Source organism: Sus scrofa, chromosome 9, assembly GCF_000003025.6.
Source record: "Sus scrofa isolate TJ Tabasco breed Duroc chromosome 9, Sscrofa11.1, whole genome shotgun sequence".
Taxonomy (NCBI): domain Eukaryota; kingdom Metazoa; phylum Chordata; class Mammalia; order Artiodactyla; family Suidae; genus Sus; species Sus scrofa.
In genome coordinates this window covers 103,157,081-103,176,034 of record NC_010451.4, presented here as the reverse complement: position 1 = coordinate 103,176,034, position 18,954 = coordinate 103,157,081, and the positions used below count along the sequence as shown (strand labels likewise).

General features: G+C 39.8%; 1 protein-coding gene across 1 annotated transcript in view; it reads left to right on the top strand.

The window, feature by feature from the left end:
- Window positions 1-18,954, top strand: part of FBXL13 (F-box and leucine rich repeat protein 13) — a 202,393-nt gene that overhangs the window by 3,345 nt on the left and 180,094 nt on the right. The window contains exons 2-3 of the mRNA XM_013979811.2: window positions 14,943-15,046; window positions 15,590-15,680. Coding sequence (XP_013835265.2) covers window positions 14,943-15,046; window positions 15,590-15,680 — 195 coding nt within the window. The remainder of the gene's footprint in view (window positions 1-14,942; window positions 15,047-15,589; window positions 15,681-18,954) is intronic.

The following is an 18,954-nucleotide window of genomic DNA, read 5'->3' as shown; positions in this document are numbered from 1 at the left end:
CCAGGGAAGTGGTAACTCTCCTTGGCTTACCCTCCTCTTGCCATAACCCTCCATGCTGATTCCTGCTCCGGACAAGAGTGTCTCTTCCTCACCAGCAAACCCCCCCCCACCCCTCCGCTCCACCACACACACACTGCTTTGCCCCCAGAGAAAAGAGGCCCTCATAAGGGTTCCTTATCACCTAGGCTGATATCTTCTGAGGAGTCCTTCACTAACCCCTGCGACCACATTACCAGCAGATGCAAGAGAGCCTCACACACCCACGTTTACCTGGTTACTTACCAAAGAGACTATTAGGATGACTCCTTTTGTACCTCACAGCCCTGTACATCTATTCATCCGACCCAATTTGCCATGCCCAGCACTCTTCTGAAACTCATCTTCTACAAGCTTTTTCTCATAATGTGTGTATCTAGGGATCATCTTTCATCACAGATTTCCATGTATATTTAACCTCTTCTGAACTCTACCTACTTCCCTGAATAAAACCTAGCTACTTAGGGTATCGTTTCCCTGCAAATCTCTTGAATAAAGGCTGATTTTTAAAAAAAATCCTGCTTGATTCAATGGGCTTACTGAATCTGTTGATTGATATTTTCCATCTGTTTTAGAAAATTCTTGGTCATTCTCTCTTTTTTTATTTTTATTTTTTTAATTTTTATGGCTGTGCCTGTGGTATATAGAAATTCCCAGGCCGGGGTGGCATCGGAGCTGCAGCTGCTGGCCTACACCACAGCAACAGTGACACTGGATGCAAGCCGCATCTGCAGCCTACACTACAGCTTGACCTATGCTGCAGCTTGCAGCAATGCCGGATCCTTAACCCACTGAGTAAAGCCAGGGGTCTAACCTGCAACCTCACAGAGACTATGTCCAGTTCTTAACCCACTGAGCCACAGTGGAACTCCTTTGATCATTTTCAAATTGTGCTTCTACCTAATTCTTTGTTCTCCTTCTGGGACTCCGATCATAAATATATTAGCATTTTGGTTTTTTCCCCCTTGGTCCTACATGCCTATGTCTCTTTTGCTTTGTTCTGTTCCCCACCCCCACCATTCCCTTTTTTTCTCTGTGCTTAAGTTCGGATACTTTGCATTGATTGTTTTTAAGTTTACTGATTCTGCTTTATGCTGAGTCCAGCCTACTGCTAAATACATCAAATGAATCAAACAAGTTCTTAATTTCAGATGGTGTATTTTTGAGTTCTAGAATGTCCATTTGATTTTTTTATACATTTGAATTAAAATTCTGCGTCTTTTCATCCATTTTGTCTATCATTTTCTGTTTTTTAACATGTTAATTTAAAACCATTGTCTGCTAATATGAATAACTTTGAATTATTTATTAAAATTTAGCTATCGGAATAGAATAAGTGTTCTTTATTCAAATTACTAGTGTGATTTCTGTCTCCTGACTAGACCGTGACTGATACAGAGGACTTAATTGGAAAGCTACACAAGGGAACTTCCTAGAGAGTTGAAAAATGACTGAGGTGTAGGTTTGTCCATTGTTAGAATTATACAGATAAGATTTGTGCATCGATTACATGGAAATTTCACCTTAAAAATTATCATTGAGACAGTGGGAAAATGGGTGGATATATAGATAATACAAAGATCACAGAATGGTGATAATTGTTGCAACTGGGTGATGGGCACATGGGGTTCATTATACTGCTGTTTATTTTATACATGTTTGAAGTTTTCCATAATAAAAAGTTAAAATTAAAGGTAGTCATGGCTGGGTGTTTTTTCTCATAATGTGTGTATCTAGGGATGGATGGAATGACAGGTTTGATTTGGCTGTATAGTCATTTTCTGTTTGCTTTCTATATCAATTATTCATTGTTATATACCACAACTCTAAAACTATATGGCTAAGACAACATGAATCATTTAGTTTGCTCAAAAATCTGAAATTCCTGCAAGGATTTTCAGGGAGAGCTTGTTTTTGCTATTTTTGGTACCATCTAAGGTGGATTAGCAGGAGGTTAAAGATCCACTTTTCAGATGATTCACATTCATGCCTGGCAAGTTGTGCCAGATATTGGCTAGGAGTTCATTTAGGCCTGGGAACCAGGAGGCTTGGTTCTTCCATGGGCTGCTTGGACCTCCTCACAGTATGGTGGCTCAGTTCTAAGAGCAAGTGCCTCCGGAGAGAACTAGGTAGAAGTTATATCACCATTTATGATCTAGGTTTGAAAGTCAACATAAACATTATTTTCACCTCGATTCATGACGAGGGAACATAGACCCCACTTCTTGATGGGGAGTGTATCAAATTGAAAAGAGTTCTTGGGATGGGAGACACCGTTATGGCCATTTTAGGAAATATAATCAGCTATACCTGGCTTGGTTCTATAAGGGGAATCTGGGTTCAGGTTGGCTTTCCAAGCATTATCTGAATAAATAAGATGTGGATCACAACAGTATCACCCAGGAAGAGGGTCTCAACCTTTCTATAATTATCCCTTCTTTCTTTTCTATGTTCTCCAGGAGCAGGTGTTTACCAGACATTAACAAGTTGTCTACATAACATCTACTTCCCTCTTCCTAATAGTTCTTTCATTCTTATTCCATAACCTACCTCTTCCCCACACAGCCTATGTGCTTCAGGGAAACTGACTATCCCTATGTCTGGGGTTGGACCCTGACTGGCTTGTGACAATCAGCACATTCAAATTCCCTGGCTGCAATGTTTGTGATTTTGGAGTGTGGTGGGGGGAGGATAGTGGGAGATGGCAAGATGTGATCTAAACTAGTTTAGATCAGGCTGCTGGCTGAAATGCTGGGGCAGAGATACAGTATCTCTGGATGTTCATGGGGAAGCATGTAGCCCTGGGAGCCATTGGCAGTTCTCTTGCGTCCACAAGGAAAGGTGATTTTAGGGTGTGGATTTTGCTGAAGGCAGAAGGGGGAAATGGAAAGAAATCAGTAAGTCACTGCGTTAAATTCATCCTAAACCTTTAGAATTTCTAGTGTAGGAGCCAATGAACTCTATGTTGAGTTGAGGTTTATTACTTGAAAGATAAAGTGTCAGAAGCAATATAAGGGTCTTTTATTATGAGATCGCCTAGGTTCTATTCTTGGCTTTGCCAATGACTAATGGTGTGAATTTGAGCAAGTTTCTAAATCTCTCTGCCTCAGTTTTCTTGGTAGTGAAATTTCAAGTGGATGAGAGATAAGCCTTTATTTTCTAGAGTGGAAGAAAGTGATTATGAAAGGGAAAAATGGGGAAAGAAAATCGTAAAATGCGTCCCAAGGCAAATCCAGTTCAGGAAGGAATACATGGAAAGGCGAGGATCTAGAAATGGTCCTTTCTACTGTCCACCCGCACAGAGCCCTTGAAAAGCCTTTGTGGGCTCCCAGAGGTTTGCACACCAGCTTAAAGACTGCTGGACTGTATGTTCTATTCAAGCTAGGTAACTTTTTTTTTTTTTTTGAACAAAGTTAGGCTCTGGACTCCAGCCTTTTTTTCTTGTGTTGGGGGATGGCAAGAGCGGTCAGCTAATGGTCCATTAGACCATTTATTTCAACAGCAAATATTTGCTGGGCAGCTACCATGTGCTTGAAAACACCTCAACAGCTTCAACCACTTACAGCTATGTCTCTAAAGCTGTCTCTAGCTCAAAGTTTTCTCTTGAGTTCTCTATATTTATCCAGTTTGGTGTCCTATAGACACATTAAAGAAGTGAAAAAAAGTGGGTGAATTTTTTTTTTTTTTTTTTTTTTTTTTTGCTTTTTAGGGCCACATGTGGCATATGGAGGTTCCCAGGCTGGGGTCAAATCAGAGCTATAGCTGCCGACTTAAGCCACAACAGTAACACAGGATCCGAACCGTGCCTGTGACCTACACCACAGCTCATGGCATCACAAGATCCTTAACCCAGTGGGCAAGGCCAGGGATCAAACCTGCAACCTCATGGTTCCTAGTTGGATTTGCTTCTGCTGCACCACAATGGGAACTCCTACAGTTAATTTTAACAATAAATTTTGGACAAACTAATCTATCCAAAATATAATCCTGTTAAGCTGGACTCAATATAAAATCATATTAAGTGTTCAAAACTGGCTCTGCACTTTACACGTACAGCACATTTATTTATTTATTCATTTCTGCTTTTTAGAGTGGCACCTATTGTGTAGGGAAGTTCCCAGACTAGGGGTCAAATTGGAGCTGCAGCTGCCAGTTTATGCCACAGCCACAGCAACGTGGGATCCAAGCCATGTCTGACCTACACCACAGCTCACAGCAATGCCAGATCCTTGACCTACTGAGTGAGGCCAGGGATCGAAATCACATCCTCATGGATACTGGTTGGGTTCTTTTCTGCGGTGCCACAATGGGAACTCCCCTATAGCACATTTCAATTTGGACTGGCCACATTTGATGTGCTCAATAGCCACATGTGATTAGTAGCTGTCATATTATATTAGACAGTGCAGGTCTAGGATATAGTAACATATTTAATAAGCCAAAGAAAATTACCTTTGACCCAGAAATGATCATTGTGTCTCTGAGAAGACTGTTCTTTTCATGGGCACCATGCGACTGGAACTTCAGGAAGGGTCAGTGGCACAGGGTATGTCTGTCTTCTGTTCAGGAACCTCCATCCTGACACTCATTGTCACACAGGGGGCAGTTGTTCTCGCATGCATCAAAATAAATTCCTATTTCCAAATCTTCAGGATTCAGTGATTAGTTCTTTTATCATGAAAATTAAAGAAGTGATATGAACATGTTATAGACTGAACATTTGTGTCTCCCCAGAATTCATATGTTAAAACCCAGTCTCCAATGTGATGGCATTAGGAGGTGGGGGCCTTTGGGAGGTGATCAGGTCATGGAGGTAGAGCCCTCTTGAATGCGGTTAGAGTCCTTACTATAGTGAAGACTCCAGAGAGCTCCCTTGCCCTTTGGTCATGAGAAGATGGCCATCTGTGAACCAGGAAGTGGCTCTCAGCAGACACAGAATCTTCCGCCACTTTGATCTTGGACTTTCCTGTCTCCATAACTGTCAGAACTAAGTTTCTGTTGTTTATTAGTCACCTAGTCTATGATGTTGTGTTATAGGAATCCAAATGGACCAAGACAGAGTGAGTCATGGACTAACTGTTGCCATACCTGTTTCAAACCACAAAACCCTTTAAACCCTTAGCTGAGAGAGAGACTAGGGGAGACTTTGGGGACATGAGTAGAAGTGTGACAAAGGGCCCTGCCATCTTTCTGGTTTTCACCATCCCCCTGAGATGTATCTTGCAACCCTAGCTAACTGAAGCCTGTCCCAATAAAGGACAAATCAAATATATGGAAAATCACAGATGGCCAGTATCTCAGTTGGCTTGGGCTGCCATAATTAAACCATAGCCTGGGTGACTTAACCAGTGAAAATTTGTTTTTTTCAACTCTGGAGGCTGGAAGTCTTAAGATCAGGGTGCCAACATGGCCAGGTTCTGGTGACAGCTCCATTCCTGGCTTGCAGAATGCTGCCAGTGCACTGTGTTCTCCCATGTCAAAGGATGAAAGAGAGAGCAAGCTGTCAGGTGTGTCTTTATATGAGGACGCTCATTCCATCTCAGTGATCCCACCCACACAACCTCATCTAAAGCTATTTCCCAAAGGCTCTGTCTCCAAATACCATCACACTGGGGATTAGGGTTTTGATATGTGAATTTTGGGGAACACAATTCAGTTTAGAGCAGGTAGTAAATGTAAGAAAATGAATTTAATCTCACTGACAAAAACATAATGTAGATGAAAATGAATTATTTTTCATTCATCCAATGAATAAAAATGAAAATTTTATGGTTCTCAGTGTTGGCAAGGTGAAATGGATACTTCCATTGGCTGCTAATGAAAGGATAAACATCTTTTCAGAAAGAAATTTTGAAAAACAAGTGAGTAGCTTCAAATTGCACCTTTTAAGTCTACATTGTTGTAGAAATCTGTCCTAAGAAAACAGAGGTGAAGGTATTTACATTTCATCATTAATAGTGATAACATGCATATCATAATTTGTAATAATGCAAAAAAGTTAGAAACAACCTAAGTGGCCAACCATTTAGGAAATTTTAAATATTTATGTACATTTTTTGTAATAAATTATCAATGAACTTTAATACATGATGTTTTAAAGAATTTTGGTGGGAGGACATGGAAAAATGATCACAATATAATAATGAGGAGTTCCCATAGTGGCACAGCAGAAGTGAATCCAACTAGGAACCATGAGGTTTTGGGTTCAGTCCCTGGCTTTGATCAGTGGATTAAGGATCCAGCATTGCTGTGAGCTGTGGTGTAGGTTGCAGACATGGCTCAGATCCAACATTGCTGTGGCTGTGGTGTAGGCCGGCAGCTGTAGCTTGGATTGGACCCCTAGCCTGGGAACTTCCATATGGTGCAGGTGCAGCCCTAAAAAGCAAAAAACAAAAAACAAAAACAAAACCAAAAATATAATAATTAGCCAGGGGGAAAAAAGGAAATACAAAACTATATATAGCATGACCCTAATTTTAATTTTGTAAAAAACATATGGGTTGAGAAAAGACTGAAATTAAAATTTTTATTTGAGGCTATTTTTGGTTGGCAGGATGATGGCTGATTTTTTTCACTCTCTTCTTTGTGTTTTTTCTCAATTTTCAAAATTACATAGAGCATATACTATTTTTAAAATCAGTAAAAGTTCACATATAAAAACAAAATGATGAAATGTTGGCTTACAGATAGGAAAAATTCTCCTTTTTTGCTTTCCCACACTGTTATTGAATGAACTGTACTGGTAGAAAATTAGAAAAAATATACAAAGAAAGCACAGGAAGCGTAAAAGCATTCATTGCTGGAAAGCGCTGGTTTGTCATCCCTGGCAGGCAGTTGGCTGGCCAGTTTGCAGGCCTGTGTCTGGTCTCCCTGGGACCAGAGCCCTTTTCCTCCGGCTGCTGTGCCAGCTGAGGTCTCCTGGACACCCTATTTCCTAGAGGGGTCAGCTTCTGTTCCAGCTTATGATGCTTTCATAAACCCTCTCACTCTGGTCTCAGGTAGGCCTGTGGGTGGCTAATTGGACGATGATAGATTTCCAAAGTGGTTTTTTTTAATCTTTTTTTTTAAATGTATTTTACTTTTTTGGGGGGCCGTCCCCGCGGCATGTTCCCAGGCTGGGGGTCAAATCGGAGCTACAGCTGCCAGCCTAAGCCACAGCCACAGCAATGCCAGATCCAAACCTGCTCTGTGACCTATACCACAGCTCAAGGCAATGCCAGATCCTTAACCCACTGATCGAGGCCAGGGATTGAACCCACTTCCTCATGGATACTAGTGGGTTTCGTTAACGACTGAGCCACAACGGGAACTCCCAAAGTGCTCTTTTGTCTGTTTTAGCAGAATCTCAGGGTTCTCAGAACTCCTCTGGGGGATGATGTACAGGTTGAGAAAGGGCCTTGGGGAGAAAGAGAGTGTTTCTTCTCTTTTCACCCACCCAGCAACATCCAAGAGCATATCTGCTTTCATCTGGATTACATTTGGGGATTCTGATGAATTTGGTTTTTTAAGTTTTTTTTTCCCCTCTTACTTGAAAAACAAATTTGAAACCACTATGTCCAATCACAGGAAATCCTTCTCTCACGGTTCATGTCCTCCGTGTTGCAGCGAGCTAGTGCTTTCCCTCATAGACCATCAGCATCTAGTACAGAATTTATGCAACCTAGAGGTGTTATTTATACAACAGATCTAAACATAGAGACCTTTTTTAAGATCTTGGAGTCAAGTACTTTTTTTAAACTTTAATTTAGATTTGAAATAAGTGAATTCAATGATCAAAGACTTAGGAATTTGGGCAATAAAATAGTATGCTTTCTTTTTCTTTAAGATTGGGAAAAATATATTTTAGAAATTCAAAGTTTTTTTTTCTTAAAAAAAAAAAAACAAAAAAAACCTGTCCCCTTGTAGCCACCGAGAGGCTGCACTTCTATAGAATTGTGGGGAAACTGAGTATTGCCTTTTAATTCCTCACTCTCACTCTTGTCATCATTTTGCTCTCTGAGGACTCTGAAATACTCCCACCACTGCTGGAATCTGGTTCCTTGGATACATTCCTTTCAAAAGACATTGTATTTTAGATTCCAGTTATAAGTGATATCATATGGTATTACAAATGAACATCTCCTCAGAAAAGAAAATCATGGACTTGGAGAAGAGACTTGTGGCTGCCTGATGGGAGGGGGAGGGAGTAGGAGGGATCGGGAGCTTGGGCTTATCAGACACAACTTAGAATAGATTTACAAGGAGATCCTGCTGAATAGCATTGAGAACTATGTCTAGATACTCATGTTGCAACAGAACAAAGGGTGGGGGAAAAAATGTAATTGTAATGTATACATGTAGGGATAACCTGACCCCCTTGCTGTACAGTGTGGAAAAAAAAAAAAGACATTGTATTTTAAAAGATACCATTAAGATAGGAGCCTATACAATGAAGCCCTATTGATAGACTATCAAACAGCATGTTATCAAAAATATTTGGAAATCTGTTTCTCCCACAATTCCTACAAACTAGGCAGAAGTCAGTACACTGTCAACAAACAAGGCCTGCTCTGTAGGAACCAAAGATAGCCAAGGGTACAGTGTCTACAAAATTATTAAGCAGCTACATATATGGATTGTATCTGAGGGTGAGAAAGCAGTAGCTCAGATTTCAGTTAGGAAAGATGGAAGGAGTTTGCAAAACTAGATCTGCCCAGCAGAGGGCATATTTGAGTTATAAACCAGGATTTTTATGGAGCGTTTTCTATTTTTAGAAATAAATAAGTGGTTTTAGATTTTATGATCTTTATGTGGTTTTTATGCTCTATGTTTCTTGCATGATTAAGTGTCTAATATGTATTTTTAAGATACTGTATTTATTTCTAAATCATATAGACTCTATCATCAGAATTTTTAAAAGAGATTCATTAATGCAAATATTTGCCAGAGATGTAAGAATCAGGAATTACTAAACATATGAGCAAGAAACCACCAGCGAAGGAACTGGTTATACTAACTCGTTTCACTGGACTTTGGGGCTAGAAAGTTTTAGCTTCTGAGGACAGTTTTGTGTGCTGAGCTCCCTCAGCCCAACCAGCCAATTCATAGATGCAGTTCAAGGGGCAAACCCTAAGGTCGCTAGAACAACCAAAAAGCATATGACTTATTATTTTTCCAGTAATAATTCACTTAATCCTCTAGGGATTAGATGACTGGTGACTTAAAACCCCTCAAGTTCTGGCCTTGAGGGGCATCTTCCTGTCCCTGGTGTCCCTCCTTAATGGCTGAAGTCAGTTGGTCCCTTTCAATAATCTTCAGTGGGTTTTAGTTAACGGGTTTCTAAAACAAATATGTGGCACTCCCTATTTAAAAGTCGACAAGACACAGAGCTTCTTTTATTTTCAACTTTTTCACTTACTAACTTCCAAGGAAAAAATTAAGACGTTCCTAGGATTACCGCAGGCCAACACCGTCTCTATCGCAGATGGGGAGACTGAGTATTTCTGCGGTGTCCCTTTGAACTTGTTTTAGGGCTTGGAGAAAGGGAGGGAGGTAGAAGGGACTTTGGACAGTATTTAGGAAATTAAGCCTCTTCCTAAGTAAAAGGGTTTCTGTAACTATGATGCTGACATTGCAATTTTAAAAGCAATCTCATCTGAAACAACAGCAGCAATGATAACAACAAGGTGCAAACTATATGTTGATAACCATCTATTTGAAAGAAGAATGTGTTTGGGGGTTTGCATATGAATAAAATATTTCCAGATAATGTGGAAAAAAAAAAAAAAACCTCTCAAGTTGTGGAGGAAGACACACATGCACACAATTTTGCCTGAGTGCACAGTAGGGGCAAGAGAAGTGTCCTAGGCTTGTCGTTTAAAAACATGCTGGCTCTGTGAATCACCTGGCCCTTCTTTGCCTCATCTATGAAATCCGGAAGCAAGAATAAACCCTCTAAAAGTCAAGGTCTTCCCTAGAGGGATCTTGGAAACATGCTGAACTGGGACTCTCTGACGGGTGGCCATCTGTGACCTTTGGCCATGTGAGTGATCTTGCTGGGATCTGATCATGAATGAACTATTGGAGCTAGAGAAGGACCCAGTCCCAGGTCCCAGCGTGGAATTCTGACATCTTCATAAACTGACCCTGTCTGCTTTTTTCTTATATTTATCCTCCACGCCAGCCAAACTGATCTGTGCTCCTGCGGCTTTGCCCTTGCCAAGGGTAAGAGCTTGCCCTCTCCTTTTCACTTGAAAGTTTCTCTAAATGCTGAGGACTCCATGAGCTTTTGGTAATAACGTTTATCTCTGTCCTCCTAATGCAGTTATTTTCTGTATTGTTGTTTAGGCCCTTAGCATTTTTACTCTGTTTATCCGAGTATATAAAAAGATAAGCAAGACTAGCTCTGTCAAGTGTCTTATATCTACCCACAGTTCTAACAGACAGTTATTATCATGCTATTGTAACTCTCTCCTACCCATTTCCCCCCACATGCACTGGTATTAATCTCTTCCAATAGACTTGGCATAAAGTCAGTCTCTCTTCTCTGTCATCACTCTGGCCTTTAAATGTCACAAGGGAATATTTTTGCATTTCTTTTCTCTTTGTCCAAGTCTTTTCCTCTATTGGAAGTGATAATTAGCAGTGGAATGGTTAGTATAATGACAATGGCTTGCTCTCACTTTTATCTATTGAGTACTTATTTTGTGCTAGACTCAATTAAAAGTACTTTACATACATTAATTCATTTAACTAATATGTACCTTTATTATCCCATGCATAATTAAGGAAACAGAAGAACAAGAGAAGTAACTTGTCAGAGGTTACATACTAGAAGATTACAGATCCAGGAGTAAAACCCAGTGGGGTCCACTCACTGCAATATCTTGTTATTTGAAAGATGGGTAGTAATGGAAAAGAGTAGAAACAACTGTCCTGGATAAACCCCTGTTTGTTGTTAGTACCCAGACATGTTTCAGAATATTTGAGAAATATTGTGGACTGAGATTAAGGAGGCAGTGCCAAAAGAAAGCGGAGGATTGCACAATTGTTTTGTGACTTTACAAGCCTGAGAAAGCCAAGGAAGTCATGGTCTTCTTTGTCCTTGACCATGGAAGTTTTTACTAAGAAGGCTAGCAATAATAAAGTCCTGCTTACTGTTTTTGAAAGTCAAACATTCATCTTGTGGGAATGTTTACTTATTTTATCTCTGCTTATAAAGGCCAAGCTAATGGATATATATATAGATATATATATATATTTTATTTTTATTTTATTATTTTATTATTTTATTTTTATTTTATTATTTTATAGATATATATACATATATTTTATTTTTTAGGGCCATACCTGAAGCATATGGAAGTTCCCAGGCTAGGGGGTCCAATCAGAGCTGCAGCTGCCAGCCTATGCCACAGCCACAGCAACATGGGATCTTAGCCGTGTCTCTGACCTATACCACAGCTCATGGCAACGCCGGATCCCTGACACACTGAGTGAGGCCAGGGATCAAACCTGAATCCTCATGGATACTAGTTGGGTTTGTAACACCCTGAGCCACAGTGGAAACTCTGATTTTATAATTTTTATTTTCACTGAGCAGAAAAAAAATCTATTGATTCACTAACTATGCTTTCTTATTTGCATGTGGCTATGTATTGTTCTCACATTGATATGAGAAACATGAGGATATTTTATTTCACCTAAGAAACTATAAACAGTGAGATTTCTTATGAAAAAAGTGAATCTTTGAACTATGCTAGTTCCATATGACTATTTATTTATTTATTTATTTATTTATTTATTTATTGTCGTTTTTGTCCTTTTAAGGCCACACCCGCAGCATATGGAGGTTCCCAGGCTAGGGGTTTAATTGGAGCTGCAGCTGCTGGCCTATGCCACAGCCACAGCCACAGCAATGTGGGATCCGAGCTGTGTCTGTGACCTACACCACAGCTCACCGCAATGCCAGATCCTTAACCCACTGAGAAAGGCCAGGGATCAAACCTGCAACCCCATTGTTCATAGTCAGATTTGTTTCCACTGTGCCACAAAGAGAACTCCCATATGATTTTATTAGCATTCCAGAGACATATCTTTTCAACTTGATTTGATTTCTGCAAGAAAACATTTCAGGAAAAGTAGCCTTCTGATCTGTGGGGTTTGGAAATACAAAGAAATAAGCAGTTTCTCATAGTCATTAATCAATCCCAATTTTTTTAATGGTTTACTTCAAAGCTGACCTCCAATAAGGCAGAAAATCTGAGACTTTAGTGTGATAGGAATCATCTGGGGAGCTAATGAAATGTAGGTTCCGAGGCCTCATCAGAAATCAGTTCACTCCCTGGGTCATTCTGATGCAGATGTCCTATGGGGACCAGAATAGGATGCAGGAGAGAATGTGAAGTCGGTAATAGAAAAACTCAGTACTCTGGTGATGGAGGCACAAAAGTGACCACAATCAGCTATTAATCGAGGCTATTCAGAGAGCTGTCTGAAGTCTGGTCTCCAGGTAATAGATGACTTCAACCCTTAGGTGACAGAAGACTTTTCAAATCCAGCTCGCCAACTTTGGTGAGAACCCTGATGTGCTGTGTCACCGTGTCACTGTATTCTCCAGATTTGAGGGAGAAGGAAATGGGTCTGGACATGGCTGAGTTGCTCACTGTGAGCAGCTGGGGTGGGGCTAGATCAGCAGGGAGAGCTGGGGAGGGACAGACACTGAGGCCTTACCATTTTATCATAGTCTTAAGAGCTGGGTTCCTTATCCTGCAGGCTGCACACTAAGAAAGGGACATGGAGCTACTGCAAAGAGGAAAATGTGTTGTATGGGTCCCATCAGGAGAAACTGTCCTCTTTTTATTTGGAGGAACACAATGAGAACTGCTGAGAGTCGAAGATGGGACTCCCAGACCTGGATCTGCTGATACCCGGGGGTGGGAAGAACTCTGCATGATTCAGCTGTGGAAATAGTTTGTTCAGGAGAGAGAAGAGTAGGAAAAAAGCCAGCAAGAGTAGGCCCGATGTGGAAGAAAGGCCAAAGAGAACACACCTCCCCCATCACACACACTCCCTACCAATACACGCATATCTAAAGACTCACTAGTGTATCAAAGAGGCAAAGAGAAATTTCTAAGGATCCCAGGTGGTTTCTGTGGGATGTAAACCCCTTCTTTCTGTCTCAAGTGAATTCAATATATGTCTCACCAATACTCTTATGAGAAATTTCTTCTTTGGGGAGGAACTCAGAATAAAATAAGATGGCAGCAAGCTTTCTGAGGTTCCATATAGGTGCCTTAAACATTATCTTAGATCTAATTCAGTAAGTCATATGTGAACTACGCTAAAAATTTTCAGATATATACTCTGCAGCTGTTGTGAATGATAAAATACAAAAGCATTTTTAAAAGACTATTATGGTTGATTTACAATGTTTTGTCAATTTCTGTTGTGCAGCAAAGTGACCCAGTTATATATATATATATATATATATATATATATATATATATATATATATACTTTTTCTCATATTACCGTCTATCACAAATGATTGGATATAATTCCCTGTGCTATACAACAGGACCTCATTGTAAAAGACTTCTAAAATTCACAGTAGATTTTGATTTTGGTATTGGATTTTCTCACTCACTTTCATGGTTGAGTCTGAGGAATTTTTGACTTTAAAAAGGAGTTCCTTAGAGTTCCCATTGTGGCTCAGTGGTAATGAGCCTGACTATTGTCCATGAGGACGCAGGTTAGATCCCTGTCCTTCCCCAGTGGGCTAAGGATCCAGCATTGCTGTGAGCTGCGGTGTAGTTTGCAGATATGGCTTGGATCCTGCATTGCTGTGGCTGTGGTATAGACCGGCAGCTGCAGCTCTGATTTGACCCCTACCCTGGAAACTTCCAGAGGCCATGGCTGCAGCCTTAAAAAAGACAAAAAATTAAAAAATAAATAAATAAAATGGAGTTCTTCATAGCTAAGACATGGAAGCAGCTAAATGTATATCCACAAATGAATGGATGAAGATGTGTGTATGTGTGTGTATACATACATATGTATTATATGTATCTATAGATGCATATATGTATATAATGTGTATGTGTAGATATATTATATATATATAATGGAATAATACTCAGCCATAAAAAGTATGAATATGCCATTTGCAACAACATTGATGGACTTAGAGATTATCATACAAAGTGAAGCCAGAAAGAGAGACAAATACCATATAATATCACTTATATGTGGATTCTAAAATATAATACAAATAAACTTACTTATGAAACAGAAACAGACTACACAGACATAGGAAAGAAACTTATGGTTACCAAAGGGAAAAGGGGGAGTAGGGAGGGATAAATTAGGAGTTTGGGATTAGCAGATACAAACTATGATATATAAAAGAGATCAACAACAAAGTCCTACCATATAAGGAATTATATTCAATATCCTGTATTAAACTGTATGGAAAAGAATATGAGAAAGAATATATAATATTATGTATATTTATGCATATACACACATATTTATACATGCAACTGAAACACTTTGCTGCACACTGGAAACTAACACTGTAAATCAACTATACCTCCATAAAAGAGTTCCTCATTTAAAAAGGGTAGAAACCATTGATTTAAGATAGTCCCAACTATGTCTTTGATTGGACTGCAAAGTACTCCTCACATAACGCAAAACACTCTTTGGTGACTCTGTTGCCATTTACAACGGATTTTTTTAAGAGTAAAAGTAAATTGCATTTTGTTTTGGCTATTTGATAACACTGAATAAATACAGAGGGGTATCTATAAAGTAGGTTTACTTAAAAAACTGTCAGATTGACTTTGTAATTGAGAGAAAGTCTACCTGTTGTTTAGTAAGAACATGCAAATCCAGAAATGCTGATTCCATTTCATTTTTCCCAGGCCCTGTTATGTGGAATACTCGTTACATGTCCTGAGGACCCCCTGAGGTATTTAGAGGAAATGATCACTGCCATTATGGAAAATGGTCTTGAAAGTCTTCTCTGGTAAGTACTGATTTGATTTATGATGCAGGGATATTTTATGTGGAAGGTAAAACACTCACTGCATCGTATCAAAAAGGTCTTAGTAATGAATGTTTTCAACCTTAAGATTGTTAAAGAATCCCTCCATAGTTTTTTTTTGTTGTTTTTTTTTTTGCTTCACACTCAGCATATGGAAGTTCCCAGGCCAGGGGCTGAACCTGTGCCACAGCTGGATCTTTAAACCACTGTGCCACAAGGGAAATTCCTCCCCACTGATTCTTATAAACAGAGCACATTCTCATCAACAATATGTGCTCAAATGGCAGTTTATTTCAAGTTGAGGATGAGGACAGGAAGGCATGCCCTCTTGGGGAGCACAGCAGAATCTTGAGGGGTGGTAGTCTGAAAAAGCCCTTCAGGTGATTCTGACATCCTCTTCCAAGAGGAAGTGTTCTTCCTTCCCTTTCCTTACCCCTCCACCCATTAATATCACTGGTCTAATTATGGAACTAATTACTATGAAATGAAATGAATTTTTGACTGCATTTTATGATTTTATTAAAGGGATATGTGCATTGATCCATCAACAAAACCAAGAATTCGAAGACTATCTGAAACTTACCTGGAACAACTTTTTGGACTGGATGATCAGCTGGTTAGTATTATTAATCAAACATTCTATACCACACATCTTAAGTTAGGATAGGAACTTTCAGATAGATTTTAGATTTCATGAGCAGTAAGGTCAGATTGTTTTTGAAATTGGGAGCACTCAGAAAAGTGAAGGAACATCACACACTACACACACGTGCACACACACACACTCGCACACCATTAATAATCTCCCACTCATAGTAACCTCCCCAAATTTCCAAGAAGCATTTGGACAGGCATTTTTTCTTTCTCTTTTTGATAAAATCTATTAAATTTCTCGCTTTCCCCTCCTCCTCCTCTCTTGCATCTTTATAATGATAAAAATAGCATTATAGAAAACTTTAAAGGAGGATATTTTCTTTCCTTTCTAAGCTACTTCCTCTTTATTCCATCCCCCTCCATTCTCTCTGCCATCTGCCCAAGAATTATGCTCATAAAGATATGGTCAAACCATTCATGAGACCTAACTTAAAAGCCAGACCAACTTAATGAAAGGAACAACTGGCTCCAACAGCTGGTTTTGATTTTATAAAGAGGGCAAGGAAGTAATTCAGGATATGGAGACTTTAGGAACAAAGACTGTGTTATCTAAGAGAAGCTAAAATAGCAAAAGGCATGAGGGGAGAGAAACAGCAATACAAATTAGATGTCTGTAGGACCATGTGTGATACCTCTAGATCCCAGGCTGGTGTCTCAGTGAGAGCAGGCAGGGCTCCAGAGTTGCTGGTGAAGTTGAGCCCTTGAAAAAAAAAAAAAAGTGTAATCAAAGCCATGGTCAAGGTGGGTGATAAGAGCCAGGAACGATCTGAAGCATCATTTAGAAGGATGAGTGGAGAGTAACACTGGATTCTCATCAGCGGTCTATAACAGAGACAGAAATAGAGGGATGGGGATGTTTCTGCTAAGCCTGGGGTGATTCTGAGGCAACAATACACTGGGAAGAACCCTCATGATTGATCACCATTGATCTGCATCCTGGTCCATGTATCTTAATGGCTTTTTCAACCGTGCAATTTTGATCCACTATAGAGTGGAGATACCTGTGTTCTTGGAGGTATTTGGGGGCAACCTCAGGAGCTGGGGAGGGGACACCCAGGGATGGGGTTCTTGGTTCTTCCCTCCTCACCCCTTACTCTCTAGAATAGTTCTGTGGTAAGTTTAATGTCGCATGAAAAGACCTTGAAGGCCACTGCTATAAGATACTACATTTATTAGTACCAGTGATCTAGAGGGATAAACACTGTTGCTATTTTGCAAATGACCTTATAAAACATGATCAGATTGTGTCCAATGTCTAGCTAGAAGCTTATAGAGAATCTTTAAAAGTTTGCACAGCGTTGTCTGTGGTGCACAGGTTTGATCCTTGGCCCCATGCAGTGGTTGAGGATCTGGTGTTGCTACAGCTGTGGCACAGATCCAGCTGCGGCTCGGATTCCGTTTCTGGCCCAGGAACTTCCATATGCTATGGGTACAGCCAAAAAAGAAAAAAAATTGCATAGAATTCTAAGAGCCATCACAGCAGTTCAAATCTACAGTTTTACTAGAAAAGGAATTCATGACATTAAATGTGCAAAATATTGGAAGCTGATCCATATTTACAAAGGAGTATGACAATTCACAGGCATAGAAAATGTGCCCATAAGTTAGAAAAAAGAGAAACTAGACACGATTTTGCAAAACATAAATGTCTAGGTGCCTAAGATTGCTTAGAGGGCTCGACCTCAGTCAGATAGATTAATTCACTTCTCCTTCACTCTCAGAGAGAAAAGAAATAAGACAGTTTAATCCTCAACGCTTCTAACAGTTTAAATTAAAAAATACTAAGTAGGAGTTCCCATCGTGGCGCAGTGGTTAATGAATCCAACTAGGAACCATGAGGTTGCGGGTTCGATCCCTGGCCTTGCTCAGTGGGTTGGGGATCCGATGTTGCTGTGAGCTGTGGTGTAGGTCACTGACACGGCTCAGATCCCACGTTGCTGTGGCTCTGGTGTAGGCTGGTAGCTACAGCTCCCATTAGACCCCTAGCCTGGGAACCTCCACATGCTGTGGGAGCGGCCCTAGAAAAGGCAAAAAAAAAAAAAAAAAAAAAAAAAAAAAAATACTAAGTAATTAGCTTTGTCCCCTCCCCCACCATTTTCTGTCCTACACATTTATAACCACCAGGCAGAGAGTTTTAAATGTTTTGATAAAACGCTTAAGGTCACAAACAATTGTAATTTTCCATATGGATTATTAAGATTGCTTTGCATGGTTCCAGTGTACAGTCATTTTTATGGCCTCTTATTATGCAGTCCTGCACAGCAAAGAGAACCTGTATATAGCCCTATTTATAAATATATATATTGTTTCTATTTGTGCAAACAGAGAAGATTGAATACAGGAAACTATAAGCCAAATGGTTAACAACAACAACAAAAATAATAGAGGAGTTCCCATTGTGACTCAGCAGGCTAAGGACCCGATGTCTCTGTGAGGAGGTGGATTTGATCCCTGGCCTTGCTCAGTGGATTAAGGATCAGTCATTGCTGAAGTTGCAGCATCCCCGCAGATGCAGGTGGGGACTGGGATAGGGTTTTGCCACGACTGTGGTGTAGACCACAGCTGCAGCTCTGATTCTACCCTACCCTGGGAACTTCCATGTGCTTCGGGTGCAGCCATAAAGAAAAGAAAAAAGAAAGAAACTGCTCTCATAACAGTAGATAGAAAGACAATTTAACTGTGTGTCCCAAGATGAAAGAATCAACCATTGTAAGGCAGAAGCTAACTTCACAAACTTGATTCTCATTTCTTAGGAAATGATATCCTTAGATGGCCTCACTAATTATGAGAAGAAAAGGCATCTATAACATTAAAACATCCTTTTATTGTAGAAAATTGTAAACATAACTCAGAAGTAGAGAGTATATAATGATCCCCCTTCATTCAGCTTAAACAATCATCAACAAATTGCCAATCTTGTTTATTATTCTCCCCTCCCCCCTTTTGGTGGCGTATTAGAAAGTAAATCTCAGGAACTGTATTACTTTACCAGTAAACACCTCAGTGTGCATCTTTAACAAGAAATGGCATTTTCAGAGAACATAGCACAGTGCCATTGTCTATGAAACGTCATGAAAGGAGCAACAATTCCTGAAGATAATCTAGTGCTGATTACATTTATATATATATGTGTATATGTGTGTGCGTGTGTGTGTGTGTGTGTGTGTGTGTGTGTATATATATATATATATAGTATCCATATTTACTTCATATTCAAGTTTTCCAAATTGCCTAAA